This window comes from Anas platyrhynchos, chromosome 5 (genome assembly GCF_047663525.1).
Source record: "Anas platyrhynchos isolate ZD024472 breed Pekin duck chromosome 5, IASCAAS_PekinDuck_T2T, whole genome shotgun sequence".
In the NCBI taxonomy this organism is placed as follows: Eukaryota; Metazoa; Chordata; class Aves; order Anseriformes; family Anatidae; genus Anas; species Anas platyrhynchos.
The window spans coordinates 58,722,993-58,739,144 of record NC_092591.1 but is presented as its reverse complement, the minus strand read 5'-3'; the positions used below and the strand labels follow the sequence as shown (position 1 = coordinate 58,739,144).

General features: G+C 34.5%; 1 protein-coding gene across 8 annotated transcripts in view; it reads left to right on the top strand.

The window, feature by feature from the left end:
- Positions 1-16,152, top strand: part of CCDC73 (coiled-coil domain containing 73) — a 92,104-nt gene that overhangs the window by 70,487 nt on the left and 5,465 nt on the right. For 7 of the 8 annotated variants that reach the window (XM_072039221.1, XM_072039228.1, XM_072039226.1 and 4 more), the window contains 6 exons: positions 9-68; positions 2,206-2,310; positions 6,852-6,962; positions 8,856-8,987; positions 12,963-13,119; positions 14,312-15,862. In XM_072039221.1, coding sequence (XP_071895322.1) covers positions 9-68; positions 2,206-2,310; positions 6,852-6,962; positions 8,856-8,987; positions 12,963-13,119; positions 14,312-15,862 — 2,116 coding nt within the window. The remainder of the gene's footprint in view (positions 1-8; positions 69-2,205; positions 2,311-6,851; positions 6,963-8,855; positions 8,988-12,962; positions 13,120-14,311; positions 15,863-16,152) is intronic. The other variant, XM_072039227.1, reaches the window with a different exon arrangement.

Below are 16,152 nucleotides of genomic sequence, written 5' to 3'. Positions count from 1 at the left end.
TTTTGAAGGAGGAAGCAATTAGTAAAAAAGTTAGAGAAGAAAACACTCAAATTAAAGGAGAAAAGCTGGTGAGTTGTTAATATAACATTGTTATTCAAAATTAAGAATAGAGGTGCTATATATTTAAGATTCTTAAATGATCTCACTAAGCTATTAAAAAAATAAATTCACTTGTTTACTTTTCTGAAGCGTTTCATTAATAACACAAATGGGGTTTTACTCCTCAATTTTAGAAGATGAATTAGCAAAATGAAATATGTTCTTTGACACCTTGTTCCAGGTCTTCTGTCTTTGAGTTCAGATTGGAGAAATTTGGTACACCCATTAAAATAAGTTATCTATCTGTTTAGTCCAAATAAGCAATGAGGTTTGCATGATATTCTTGCTACTGTGCCACACCTTACATAGATGATAATAGTTATCTTCTGTCTCAAACTTAGTTATTTGCTCTGTTCCTGAGCAAATCCTGTTATTCAAGGCAGATACGTGGAGTCAAGTAACAAACACGTGGCACAAAAATTGTATTTCCTGTAATAATATCATGATGTACTGGTTTGCAAATATTAAACATAAAAAGGGCTTTTTTTTTTTTTTCTTATACGGTTACAGAATTCTCATTCTGCAGCTCATTAAGTGAACACATTGGAGAAATTTTAACCTTGTTCTGAGGCAAGGACAAAAGCAGTAGCTTGCTTGTATACTCACTGAGCACTCATCAAAGGATAATCCAGCAGTACTCTTACAATTTTTAAAAGTTTGTTTGCATTTTGAATTCACTTTTTTAAAAATACTTGACAATAAACATAGAAAACAACAAGAGATGTACTCAGTCTTAATGACTTTAACTGTCTCCATTCCATCCGTATTTTCATCTGCAGCATAGTGAATGGTAGCACCAATGGATTGTAAATCTACACCACCTTAACTCATTGGATGGCTTTTTTCTTACAATTTACTCTTCTTGAAGTAGCAATTTTGTCTATAGTCATTTAGTCATATCTGTTCTGTTTAACTCAAAGGTTTTTGTCGTGAACAGTGTCCTTCTTTTAAAAAAAAAAAAAAAAAAAATCTTTTCCTGCAGGACGGCTGAAATTTTAATACCCCAACTTTGTATTTGGCCAACTTAGTCCATTTGAAATTAAGTTACCGCAATGAATTAACATGCTAGTCTTTCACTTTTGACATCTAGGTTTAAAATACAGAAGGAATAATTGCAAGTCCATGTTTGTAACAGAAATAACAGAACCATGAGACATTACTTGTAATGATTCTTTCGTTTAGTCTGAACACTGAAAGAAAGTGTTAATTGCATGTCAAGACTGTAGTGTTCATTAGTACAACTCAGTGCGAAGTTCAAGTAGTATCATCTCACATGGAATTTAAACTGAGATTATTATTCCTTCGGAGTAGTGAATGCTTAATGGGTTACAGACAGACAAAGAACCCTGTGTTATAATGACCAGAAGAGTCTTGTTGGAATCACTGAGGCCAATAAATATGAAACTGAGAATTTGGCCCTGAAGTTTCCCAAAAGGGGGAAAAAAAAAAGTATCAGATTAGTTGTTAATTCTAAAAAGTTTACCCATTATAAAACAATTGATGAAGGTACATCAAAAAATCAGATTGTGACAGCAAAATCTGATGCATATGCATCATGGCATTATATGGTGCAAAGCTAATGTGTGTTAGTTCCAATCTATTAGGATTTAATTTGAGATTCAGAATAACGTCACGTAATGGTGATCCATTAATGCTAGTGATTACTTGTCTTTCATAATTTCTCTGGATTTTCCATTATTTTCCAGAACTGTAATATGGTACCATAAAATTATTCTGCTAGATTAATTGAACTCACAGAGGGGTAAGATTTGATGCACGTTGTTCTGATTTGCACTGAATTATTTTAAAAATATCAGTGAATTGTTCATTTTAATTATAAGAAAAAATCTCTGATAAAGAATAGTCTATTATAGTCTCCCAGGAAAAAGCCTGAAAGAGCCTAGAGGAGGTCTGGTTCTTCCTACAAGCCCTTCCCAAATGTTGATGTTGGTTGTAATAGGAAATACATTCTAACATACATTATTTTGTATACCACTGACAGAAAAAAAAAAAATAAATGCTGAGTGTCAGACATAAATTAACTAATGTTTAAACTTCAGAAACAAAATGTAATTCAATATATCCTGATTTGTTTGTATTAACAAGGAAATTCTCAGCTCTCTACAACGTGTGCAGGAGCTGCTTCAGCGAATAACCCAAACGAATATTAGAATGGAAAGTGAATTAAATGCACTGAAAGAAGAATATCAGGTCAGATTTTTCTTGATTAGACAAGCTGCTACTATCTGTTATGTATTTTTTAAGTCTAGGGCTGTTAAAGACATCTGTGTGCTTTTCAGAACTTTTGACCTCACTTCCATTGCTCCCTCAGCTCCTTAACTGTCAGCATGAACCTTGAAATGCAGTCTTATGGTTTCCCTCTTTGAGTTCTCCCCCTAAAGTAAATCATGGTTGCCACTCCAATCAACTGTTTCTGGAGGGTAAAAGCAGAATGTTTCTATGGTTGCTTTCAAGTATTTTGAAATCAAATGATTTTATGACTTGATTCTTTTAATTCATTTGTATATAGGTATAAATTTCTTGTTCCCGAAAAGTACTTCAAATTTCAGGACTTCAGAGCCATTGCTTGTCCTCAATTTTGTTAGAGCAAAGAGTCTAACCAAGAATATTCCCTAGTCATTTTTTACTGTGTTGTCTGTCATATTTATGCGAAGGGTGGTAAGTAATCATGGGATTGCAGTGTTCTTCTTTGAGATTGTAAATAAAATAAAGAAAATTAACAGCTTGGATTTTAAATTATACTACCAGTCAGACTGGCACTGAGGATTAAGGTCATTATCTTTTTTCTTCAGATATTCCATGCAGAGTTCAGCTACAACTATTAATGGGATGATTAATAATTATCCACTGTATTTATTATAATTTATACAATTGCAACCATTCTATTCTTTGCTTTGCCTTTAAGGCAAAGGTTTTGAACTAGCATCTCAGTTTCAAATTAAGCTTTCTATGTGCATATATACTTTTGTTTCTAAGTAAATGCTTCTAACACTAAATTGAAATTAATTTGCTTCACGTAAGTCTTAAACTTGTCTTTTTATAGGTGTAAGCAGTTTGCCTTCTGCCACAATTAAGTATGTGAACTTTGCATTTTGACTGAACAAGTAAATTTATAGATGAGTCTAGGTTCCTGCATTTAGTCCAGAGTGTTGGCTTTTCATGACTTCAAATTCGTTGATCTGACTGCTCTAGAGCCAAGAAGAGATGTTTCTCAGCCCGGAGAATAGTCCCGCTAGTTCATCATGAATCTTCAGCATTCTCCAATTCATTTTTCATATAATTTGCTTTACTAAAAGGTTTTAACGTGACAAGGCAGAGTTTAAGGTTACTGAAAGGTTAGTGTTAGGTTAGTTTCTTGGCACACTTTAAACTTTTGACCACGATCAATTGAGGCAATTCTACAGGCAAGGAACTGTTAAAAGTAGCATGCTTTTTAGTAAACTGTTGTTTACATGTTGGCTTATCAGCAAAAACAGTGAAATATCTGGGTTAGTTGCTATTCATATGACACTTTTTTTGTTAGTGAGAAGATAATGTGCATTTTATTTTAAGTTGATTAAAATGAATTTGCAAAGAAAAGCAGAGGCTTGAGATAACTGGTTTGTAACCTTACCAATGATGATTTTCATAATAGGGGGGCCCTTGAGGAATCTCAAGTGAATCTTATGTGTTCTGGTTCTTTCCAGATGAACTTTGGCAATTATTTTGATTTGTCAAAAAAATATCTGTCTCTATTTAATTGGTCACCATAAAATATTGTTGCTTTTTACAGCTACTGGTTTTGCTGACAGTTTGAGACAATTACCAGGATGTTAGCTGCTTATTTTGCCTTGGCATTTTTAAAGCAAGAAATGGAACTTATTTATAAGGAGCTTACTATTTGAATGCTCTACCCACTTTACTGTTGATTTGAGAGCTATTGCTTTTGTTTTTACTGATTCTAGAATCTTAATATGATGAGTAGGTTGTGCAGATCACATTTTATTCCTATGCTATATCCTACATTCCTGTCACATTTATGAATCTTGGAGTCATTGTACAGTACTATGGAAATATTTTTTCTTTTACTCACAAAAATAATTCTACTTAGTTTTTGGGCTTGAGATGACTGAATACTTGCAAAATAACATTCAAGTAAGGTCATATTGGCCTTTCTCATTTATCTGTGGATACACAGTGCTAGGATACAAGAGTATCTAATAGTGCAGAAAAGCAAGCTAAAGTTTCTTAGTGAATGACTATATATGAGAATGCAACAAATTTGGGTATTCTCCTCTATGCAATTGTCTTTAACATATATTATTCTATTCATCAGCTACTCCCAAGATTTCTTCTTTATATAGTCTGGAATAAATAGGCAACTGATATTTCTTCCTATCTAAATAATAGATTATTTGATCAAATGGAAGAAGAAAGCTTACACTGCAAACTATCTCAACACAGAAACAACTGTGTTCTATCTATTTGTGTAACGTATTATCAAAGGAAATGTACCTACTAGGGATGGGCTTGCTTCTGTTAGTCTTCTTTGCAACCAAACAGAAAGCAGAGCTTGTCTAGGAAGGGGTGGTGTGAAGGTCTTTTGATGATACATGTTCTTGAATCAAAGGACTGATACATACGTAAATTTCAGTTCCACTAATTCCACAAGTCACATGTAAACCCAGTGAGGATTTAACTAAGATGATCTTGCTGACTTTGGCATAGGCAAGTTCGGCTTTGCAAAAGTGCTGGGGCAGTGTGTATGTGCAGTAAGGATCCATCCACCAGTCATTCCGACATCTCATTTTTTCAGGATTACTTAGCATTCTCACTACTGAATACTTTCACTCGGTATCCCTCCAAATCAGGAAATTTCCCCTTCTTGGTCTCCAAAGCAAGAATATTCTTATTATATTGATTGATTGATGTGCTTTAATGGATTTGGCTTTATTTTGTACTGCACACCTGTCTCCATAAATTTCAAACTTCAGTGCTGTAACAACACTGTATTATAGAGATGATGAGGATGCTATGTTTATTTTCGGAAGATACATTTTATCTGTTGATATTCTACTAAGGGTGTTCAGGATTTTAAGTGTTTACAGTCAGTTAATGTTAACCCTACACCTACAGGTGTTATTCTGATGTCCATACTGCTTCTAATTACGTCTGTGATGATTATAATAAAGTATTTTGGACGGGTTTTTTTGAAACTATTGTTATTTCAAAAATGTTTCAGTAGGGTAGGGTTAACTGAGAGGGCCCAATATTGGGTAGGTATCTTAGTGAGTTCTTATGTTAAATGGGCAAAGCTAAGGTTTGCTTTGTGAGTGGAGATTTTCAAGGAAAGTTTAGGTGAGGCAGCAACTCTTCTTTTTTTTTTCAGTCAGGTACTTTAATTTACTACTTGTTTTGTTGTAAGAACTATGCTGTGAAGAACCATTGCATTCCACCTCAGAGGAGGTTGAATTTGAGCCACATTTATCTTGAAGGATTAAAGAATCCTTTATTTAGAGAAGTAGAGGAGGTTCATCAAAGAAAGGAGATCTTAGACTCCCGGTTTGTAGAACTGTATGAAAGGTGCTACATCTGTGTGCGATTATACAGACAATGTATTGTTGAATTGTCTCACCCTTTTAATTACATAATCTGTTGGAGAAAATTCATTACATTATTATGAACAGCGTTTTCCTTGTGTATAAAAATGCAAGGTAGTCTGCATTTTCCTAGTGTTATACCTGTAAAATATGTTTATATTAATAGAATAGATTAATTCAAATAAGCATTTTTAAATTGTTGGCAAGTGAATCAAGAAGTAGACCCACTTTCAGTTGAAAGGTTAAGTAAAAAGGAATTGCTTTAGAGTAATGCCCTCATATCTTAACATTTTTCATGTGGACTTTCAAAAAAGCTCAGCAGAGTCATAAATATATAGCTGGTCATATAGCTACATACAGTAATGTTTACATTATCAAATATATGCGTCATCTAAATAGTAGGTAATGGATGCAGTAAGTCCTTTATCTTTCATATTGTTTGCTATAAAAGTGTAGTAGGATAAAAATTCCAACAATACCTGAGGTGTGTCAGAAGTTACTGTTGATTTACACAAGTGCTTTAGTTTGGCACAGTAAAGCTGAAACATTTAAACAAAAAATATTGTGAGTACAATTAAGATGGTATAAAAACTTTATATTATTGTTATTTTAACACACACTTATTCTGTTTCAGTGACGTAATATAAATTAAAGGATAATCAGATATTGGAACATGAAGTGTTTATTATATAGCTGTTCTAGAGTTTGAAGCTTACACCATTTGTAGGCTAGGTTAATAAACAAATTAGGAAGAAAAAGTGATCAGAAAAATATTGTCTTTGGCTATACAGTAGTTTTTTCCCTAAGTACTTTCTTTAAGGTCTAGATTGTGCTACATTTCACATTTCTCATCTCTGGACTTTATATTACTTTTTCAGCACATTAAAACTTATGCAGTGAAACTGAATAATGGCAAGTGTTTTTATACCCTTTTATAGCCATTTCTTTTTTCATAACCTCCCCCTGTTTCCTGTTAGCTAAACTATAAGCACCTTTCTGTTAATTTATGAAAATTATTGTTGAGATAGCACATTATCACTGATCTGTATGGCACTTTCAGCATGTTAGAAGCAAAGGTCCAAGCAACATAAAACACATCAAAATTCATTAATGTGGTATTGATTATTTTTTGGATAATTAATTTTATTGCAGACCCTTGAAAGAGATAATGAGCTGCAAAGGGAGAAGGCAAAGGAAAATGAAGAAAAGTTCCTTAATCTTCAGAATGAGCATGAGAAAGCACTGAGAACTTGGAAAAAAGATGTAGGTTTATTAAATTAAATGTTATAGTATTAAAAGATTTTTGAAGTAGCCATCAAGCATTTCAGGTAATTCCTAAAAGCCAAGAAAATATTGTAGAAATACTACAATAATAAATAAATAAATAAATAAAACAATTCCTTTTCTAATAATGCAGACTCATCTATAAATTAATATTTAGGAGAAATGGTGCTTTCTGTGCTATGAAAGTGCAGCGAAGTTCTATAAAGCAAGAGTCCCAGGGTATTATTTGTTGTCCTGAATTAAAAATATTCCAGAATTACACAATTACTATTACCTAGACACAGAAGCTGTTATGACTTACATGGATTGAATTTTGTATATTTTTCAGAATAATTTTATACACAGTTCATTCAGAGAGTACCAGCACTTCTAGGCTGGTATTCTAGGTACAGTCTTGTACCCTGAAAAAAACTATTGGTGGTAAACTGTTATATCCTCTGGTGAGGAAGGGAGGGAAAACAAACAAAAAACAACAACATAGGTTGATTAAAGTGGCACATACTGAAGGTAATTCTGAAGGACTGTATGCCCAGAGACTTGGGGAGTGGGCAAAATGCAATCTCCAACTGAATCGGGTAGAGACGCTGAAGGCTTGCATTGAAGTGGGGGGTCCTCATTTGAAAGGAATTATTTAACAAGGACTGTGGAGTGAAAGGAGATTAAAAAAGGTAAAACCCTGTATATTCTCTCAGTGAATTCACCTCTGCATACACCTAAACAATAGTTTGTCTTCAACATTTTGCATCTTTTCTATGCTTTCATTATTTTTAAATACTTCAGTAATTGCTAACTATTTAAGAATGAGGTATTTTAGCTGTAAAAATGGTGTGCAATAATAAATGTACGTGCACAAGTGAGTAATACTTCTTCAATAAGACACGGTCTGCTTTGTGTGTGGAAATTAGATTCTATCAGCATGTGTTTAATGGCCTCTTTTGTCTTCTACATACTTGGCATCTATTGCCAGAAAGGATTTGAAATTGGTGGACTGATTGTATCAGCGAGGCTGTGGGGAAATCTTAGGCCTGTTGTCCTAATTCCTTGAGCGCAACCACTATGGACATGACTATGGGCTTGAGACTACAAAATACCTGCACTGTTCTGATGCTCGCTACTCTGAGGAGAAAAGATTCCATCTTACTAATTTCTTGCAGAGGCTTATACCCTAGGTTCTTGTATAGACATGGAAATTGGCCCTGTTTATTTCTCAGAAAAGTTTCTATATTCTCTTTAGAAGATACCTCCGCACCCCAAATCTTTTTACTGTGACTAACTAGAAATTTGGACTTTTAATTTCGTAAAGCCTAGCATCATGATGGATAACATTAACATTACACGCTCTTCTGAAAATATTTGCTAATGAAATGAAGGTATTTCTGTAAAGTTGCCTTTTTTTTTTTTTTTTTCCTTTACAGACTGTCTTTTTGACCATACTTCTTGTTCTAAGTAGAAAAATGTGATTGTTATACACTAACTGAAGAAGCATTGGTTACTTGAGGCTATTTACAGAAGTAGTTCTGCGCAAATTACTTATTATAGTTCCTTGAAAATGTAGATAGAGAACGAATACTTACTAGCATGTTTATCTTTGAGCAGAAAAAAAAGCTATAAATAGAAATTCTTACCTTTTTGAGCGTTACAACCTGAAGTAAATGAACAAAGCCCAAATTATATATATATATATATATATATATAAGATGATAATATGATTAAAATCTTGGTGTGAATGAAAAGTTTCAAAATTGTCTTATTTTGTGCATTCCTCAGCATCTATACATTCTTCTAAGTTGTTGATATTGCTGTAGCATGCCATTTTTCATATTTGAACATGCAGAAAAGATCTATGCATGTGTGTTTTCTGCTTTGTTATAGGAGGAAAATATGAGAAGAGAGATAGCCACTATAAAAAATGAGCTGAATTCCCTTAAGGGGGCTCAAGGACGTCTTGAAGATTACCCTCCTCCTCTGGGAAACCAGTATGCTGAGCAAGTGGAAAGTCCGCAGGTAAGTGTATCTAACTGCTGCAGTACTTTGCATTTCTTCCTAAAAATAAATAAATTAACCTTAGAGAATGAGAGACATGGCAGTTTTTCTAGTCTGGCTCTTATGTCCGCTGATCTTCCCTTGACATTACTTAAGCCTAGAAATTTCTCTGATGTAGTCAATGATCCAAGACCCCATTAAAATTTACTGTACCCAGAGAAAGTTTCCCTTTCTTCTAGAGGGCACTTTTACCATAGAAACTTGGGATGTTCATTATTTTATTAGATATATAGCAATTATCTTAAATAGTGTAATGCATCTTTCCTAAATCACATTTCACATATGTATTTTGCATAGGTGCTTCTCAAATGCTATGTGCAGATGCACTGACCCTTTACATGCATGCAAGTTTTCTGTAATTGTGGAAGTTCAAATCAGCTTCTACTCAGAGGAACAAATTTGAGCCTACGTAACATGGGACAGATCAGAATTTTCACCTTATCAGCAAATAGATAATCTGAGGCCTTTAATGTTAGTTCAAACAAACTGAACAGCCTTTATTTTGCTGCTTCTGTTTAAGAATCAAAGGCATAGTAAGCTGTACAAGTTATGAATGCAGGAAGTAGATGGCTGGTTTACGCACTGCAGCTTGAAATAAATGGAGCTTGCGTTGCTGCATGAGCCAAGTCTACATTCAGTTCTATATTCAGGGCATGTATGAGAAGTCAGCAAGTGATAAGGTTCATGAAGATGGTCTGTTGGAATAAAAGGATAAACACTTAGCACTATAGCTATGTGTTACCTACTGGAACTGGATTGCAAACTTATATTCCAGTCTTTCATATGACTGAAAAAAATAGTCATAAGTTATAAGAAGCTATTCTTCTGTGTTGAGTATAACCTGTTGTTCGGTTGAGCATTGACTATATCTCTTTTCCATTCATTTTTACATTCAGATAATGGTTCATCCTTCACAGAAGGGAAAACTTATTTTGAATATCTCTGATTTTTGCTTTTAGTGTTAGGAAGACACTGGGTAGAAACTTATTGATGTTTTTTCAGAACTAGGCTGTGAATTGACAGTGAAAAAACAACCAAAAAAAAAAAAAAAAAGGATTTAGAAGAACAAAAGAATTTCTTCATGATACATACATGCTATGTTTATAGCACACATCCATACATACACACGTAAACATACACACATCTGGTGTGTGCTTAATAATGCAATGGAAATTAGACTTGACATGAGTACTCATCATGCAATAGCTGTATGAATTCTACAAGGTATAATGTAGAATTACAGGGAGGAGTTGTGTAACTTTGAAAAATCTTGTATTTCATTTTAATTCAAAGAAAAAAAAATATTTTTAAGATGCAGAAACAAAGCACGCTGTCAGCCATTTATGAGAAAATGTACTTGTGCTTACTGAGAAAATCCCATGTGTTTTAAGGTCGATAAGCCTGAAGCACGTGCTTAAAAATGGTGAAAACAAACGGAGCTGTCATCTAAATATGTATCTTTACCTATCTTACAGCGAATTGCCATACCGCTTTGTGTGGTAAAATTGTAAGATTTCAAAAGCTTGACGGGTTAGGTGGAGTAAAATCCACAGTGGAACACTGTCGAGAAATTAGAGGATATGCAGCAGATTGTATTGATCATTCTAATTGGTAGTATTTCATTTTGTATTAGTAATGAGGTAGTGCCTCGTATAACATAAAAGGGCAGCATTGTCGGCTATGTTTAGATAGTGTTGGCTATGGTTTAGATGAAGGAAGCATTGCAAGAAAATAAAAACTGTATTTGTTTTTACACCTAGTACCATCTGAAGTCCCTGTGATTATTTGCGGGGCATGAAATTTAGCATGTATGTAAACATGTATTGTAAACAAATTACCTGTGGAACAGGAATTAAGCAAAAACCTTCTTTTAAAGAAAACTACGAAGTCAGACCTCATTTCAGAGACAAATTCATACCTGAATAATTACACCCATGTTGGCTTATGCATTGCAATTTAGTTAAACTAAATGTGAAGCATGGTAAAGTTATATTTAACTTGTAATGCAGTTGTGTACCACTATAGAACAGGACTACACTGAGCAGCAGGCTATTTATATCATTGTGCTTGCAATACGTACTGGGAGATCTGGTTTTGAGAAAGCTTTGAATTTCATACCATGAAATATGTTGTTGAGGGAAAGGTCATATTAGGTTAGATGTATGTTGTGTAGCTGTATTTTACTAACTTACAGGGGGAGAGAAATAAAATCCAGATTTGGAAGTTTCGATGTTTAGGCATCTTACACATTATTTTTGAAAGGATGGACAGGTGTTTGAAGTTCGCGGAAACTAGGTGTAGTCAGCCTTTCAGAAAATCTAGAGAGGAATCATGCAGTTTTTCTCCCTTTCTAAGAACGTTTTATCAGGTTTGTTTCAGATCCATTCAACAGCTCAGCCCATACCAACAAATGGGGTAGGTTCTATTGCAGTAATTTCTATACCTGTACAAAATGAAGTTATGTGGGATTGTATTTTGTTTCTGTCTAAAGAAACAGCTCTTAGAAGCAGGAGGGTATGAAGGGATTATAGCTTTTATGAAAGAAAAAGTAAGTTTCTAGTATTTGTATTTGAAAAGAAAAGCTTTAAAATGTGATGCCAAGGCTGCATGTAACCAAGAAGTAGAATCAGCTAATTAAAAGATTAAAAAAACAAAAAAGATTTAATATTTATGATTTCAAGTTAGTCTTTACAGGGGAGATGATTTACCCCACCCCCACCCAAAAAGAGGAAAAAAATCAGACAAGTTGAAGGTGGAATATTTTGCAAAGAAATTTGATTTCAGTTCCTCTCCATTTGCCATGACTCCTCCCTTCCCCAAATCAGCAAAGCTGGGAGCGTCAGGATGTTTCTGCGACCTGTAGAAAATCGTTTCCTTCAGATTTGTATTGTACATCATCTACTACCACACCGCTGCAATAATCCTATTTTTCACCACTGCCTATGCACCTCCCCACATTTTACAATACACTTTGTCCTCCCCAGAGATCTGATGCAAAGCATAGCGCTTGTAACTCCCTCCCACATCCCAGCCTTCCTTCTGCAACACCTCCAGCCACCCAAGTATCTTCAGCTTCTTCTCTTGTCTTTTATGGACTAAGCAGTGCCCCTGCTCCCTCCCACAGCTACCTACTTTTATCTGAGCCAGAATGTGCTCCTGCCTTCAGCTGTCAAGAACAGAAAAGATAAATGATGCCTTGTCTTTTCCCTTTTTTTTTTTTTTTTTTTTTTTTGTGTGTGTGTGTGTGTGGAGGGAGGGAGGAAGGAGGGCTAGGCAAGTGGAAGGATTGTTTTTTTTTGTTTAGGGTGTTTCTTCAGTTCAGCTTCCAGTTGTCGCAGAACTTTATGGAATTTAACATCTCTCAGGCTTCTACTCCTGTTGAGTTTGATTGTTCAGGTTCATAATCCAGCTGGGAGGGAATGAGGAATGAGCAGTTTAATCAAGTGAAAATTCATAAGACATATTTGCCTCTGAAACAGTTAAAAATCCCAGGTGGTTTGTTAGAAGAAGAAAAAAGTGTTAATGTGTGTATGCATGTGTTTGAATGTAATTAGCAATTATGCAGGTTTTTTCCACATGTAATTACTGAGCAGGTCACTGATCTAGCCTGCAGACAGAGGGAGTAATCCAGTCAGAAGATGTTGAAAATATCTTCCTTCCTCTGAAAAACTCTGTCAATCAGTGTACTTTTTTTTTTTTTTTTTTTTTTTTCCTGTGGGCTGTAACATAGCAGGGCCTAATTTCTTTCCTGCACTTCTAGGGTGCTGACCTGCTTTTTTTTTTCCTTCCCATTTACATTAACTTGGTGTATTTCAGGAGAATGGTCTTTGGCTTTCATCAGAATAGTGAAGACTAATTCAGGTCTTGAATTTAAATTTAATCAGAGACTCTAGTGGTTTATTAAACTATTTGTAATTTTTTTCCCCCTTGTGCTAGAGTGGTCAAGAACCATCAAAATACAGTGAAATGCAGACTATTCAGAATGAAAACGAGAGTATGCAATCTATACTAAGAAAAGACAGTATTCTTGGACATGAAGATGAAATTGAAGTAAAAAACTCCTTAAGCACTGAGGAATTACAGATAGAGCAAAGTAATAAGATTACCCGGATAGTAGAGATAAGTAATATTGTTGATAAAAGGATAACTATTTACATTACAGTATGTGATAAGAGAATGCTCGAGTCCTGAATCAAATATTTTTTCTACTAACAACAGTAAAATTCTTGGTGTCAGTAATGCTGACATGTGATAAACTCACAAGGCTCTGAATGAAAATACAGTACTTCTGATGGCTGTCCTGGGACATAAAGTTAGATCTGTGTATTGTCACTCCTCAAGCTGTTGCAATACCTTCTCCTGTATGCCAGTTCAGAAGTGAGTAAGGGTTAAGATGAATTATGTATTTAGAAGTGTACGAAAGCAAAAACAAGGAAGATCTTCCCTTTCCCATAAAACAATGAAAATGGGCACAAGACTGCTTGCCCTGCACATGACAGTGGAAGTCTGTTCCTGGGGAATATGTGATAAACACATAATACTTTCCTACCCAAAGTACTTTATAACTCCACTAAGTAATTTTTTTGAATCCTAAAGAAAATGTACTTAAGTCTTTAATGCTTAGTTTCTAAAATTGTAACAAAGGTAAGTGGAAATTTAAAAGATTATTGACTGTAAAATCATTGCTTTAAAGGATCAGTGCTCATAGCATCCAAGCGTATTTTTCAGAAAACACCTTTCTGATGTTGAAATGCTTTAGTTATTCCTCACTGGCTCACTGCCGTCAAGTTGTAGCAGATTGCTTTTGGTACGAACATAGTTGCTTAATTGGGTTTGGCTTCTGTTTTGTTTTTTATTAGCTAGAAATGCCATTTCCAAAAACCAAAGACAAATAGTCACAGTAGTAGACCACTGACAAACTTTGTTAGACAAACATGAGTTGATTAAGCGTGTTATAGTTTCATATAACACCCTTTCAATAAGGCTGGCAAATACCAATTGGGAAATATTTCAATATATATTCAATATAATCCATGACTAAACTGTATGGAATGTTAATATATTTTCTATTTGAACAGGCTATAAATATTTTATAAATTACAATAATATTTGTCTTCAGCAATTGTTTGCTTTATTTGTATGTGTATTGAAATATTGCTCTAATGTAAGAAAAATCTGCATTGATACTAACCTTGAAACTATATTTGGAAGCTTTAAACTGTGAAAACATTGCTTTATTTAACCTCTTCATCATCTATTGCTAACTAGAGAATACACTTTAACAGATTTACAAGTTCCTGAAAACAGTTTTAAGGATGAAATTAATGTTGCTAGCCATTATGAAGAAAAGCAAAGGGAGGTTTCTCCCAGGAATACCCTCTGCACAGATACTGATTTAATTACCCAAGGACAGACCTCTGAAATACATGTCGCTGAGTGCAAAGAAGCAGAAAATCTAGGAACTACACATAGAATGCTATTGGAGGAAAGCAATGCGAATTTAGAACAAAAGCTACAGGACAGCACTGATCCAGTGGCCGCATGCCACACAGAAACAAGGAAGGTATTTTTAGACAGCACTGACACAGTTTTCTATGAGAAAAATGCGAGTCAAGACACCCATTCTAGTAAGCAAGAGTTGTGTAATTCTACACATGAATCAATTTGTACTGAGGCAGACAAACAATCAAATACTATAGAGCACAACAGTGTCCTTATGTCTGAAGCATCTGAAAAAGAGTCTGAAGCAGTTTTCTGCACTGAGAAGAATGTTGTGTGTGAGCGAACGACCGATAATCATCAAGTGAAAGAATTCAATTTTGGCATCCTTCCGTATGCTAAGAACTCTCAGACAGAATCCCAGAAATGTAGCTTGCTGGACAGTGATAATTATGTAGGTAACAGATTACATAGAACAGAAAAAATCTTGTTAAAGCTGAGTGGTTTACAAAGAAATAAGTTTCCTTTTAAACAGACAGATGTAGATGCTGAAGAAAGAAATTACAATGACAAAGACAGAAACATGAACAGAAATAGTGCACCAAGGAGTACTGGGTTTCCAGCTACTGATGCTCAAAATACACCCTCTGTTTGTTGTAACAATGCAAGTGCCAGTGCTGCTGCAAAAGAACACAGTAGTAATATGCCTGTTACAGGTACTTCAAATTTATGCCCTGAAAAAGTAGACAGAGGAATAAATGTTGATGATATGCGCAGCAAACAAACTGAACAAGGCAGTACTGAGCAATCAGGAGGTGATACAAATACATGCACGCTGAATGCTGAAGCTGTATCTCCAGTAAAGGCTGCTGATCTTGAAATAACTGTTCATAAAGTCCCAACAGATGGAATTAGTACAGAAAAATTTTTTCTATGTGAAAAACTTAATGATGATATTCAGACACAGTTCATCAAAAATGGGCATTCCCTGGAGATTAATGATAATTCAATAAATAATACGTTGTTAAAAGAGAAAAAAGGATCACTGCACAGTGCAGTTCCAGGAAGGAAGTTTGCTGAGGGTCACCTGAAAGAATCATGCTCTTTACCCATGAGAACATCTGGAAATTTAGTAAATGTAAGTGGAAGGTCATCCTTTGATCTTTCAACTTCAGATAAAAAAGCTGAGAAAACTCCAGTATACTTCAGTTTTTTAGACCTTGGTTCTTGTTCAAGAGTAAATCAAATGAGAAGTCAAGTTACATGGACTTCAGCTGCCAAAGAACCTCCCATTTTGAAAGAGAAACTACCATGCCTAGTGGAAAACAGAAAGGTTATTTCAAAAGCACAATGTCAAAGTCCTGATGAAAATGTTGCCACGAGAGAAAAAGGACTAGGTAAGAAAAAAGTATGCTTTGAAGTATGTATTGACTAGATTAAAAAAAAAAATAAAATAACCAAAATGTGTTTTTTTTTTTTCCTGCATTTAAGTAGTGTAGCATTAGAAAACATGTTGTCATTTTTGTGGCAAAAAAAACAAAAACAAAAAACAACACACACACACACACACACACACACACACACACACACACAAAATGATTGATGAAAGATAACCTGGAAATCTAATAGTATAAATGCAGCTAAGTAGCTTTTTTTATTTAATCAATTTAAATCAATTGATTAAATC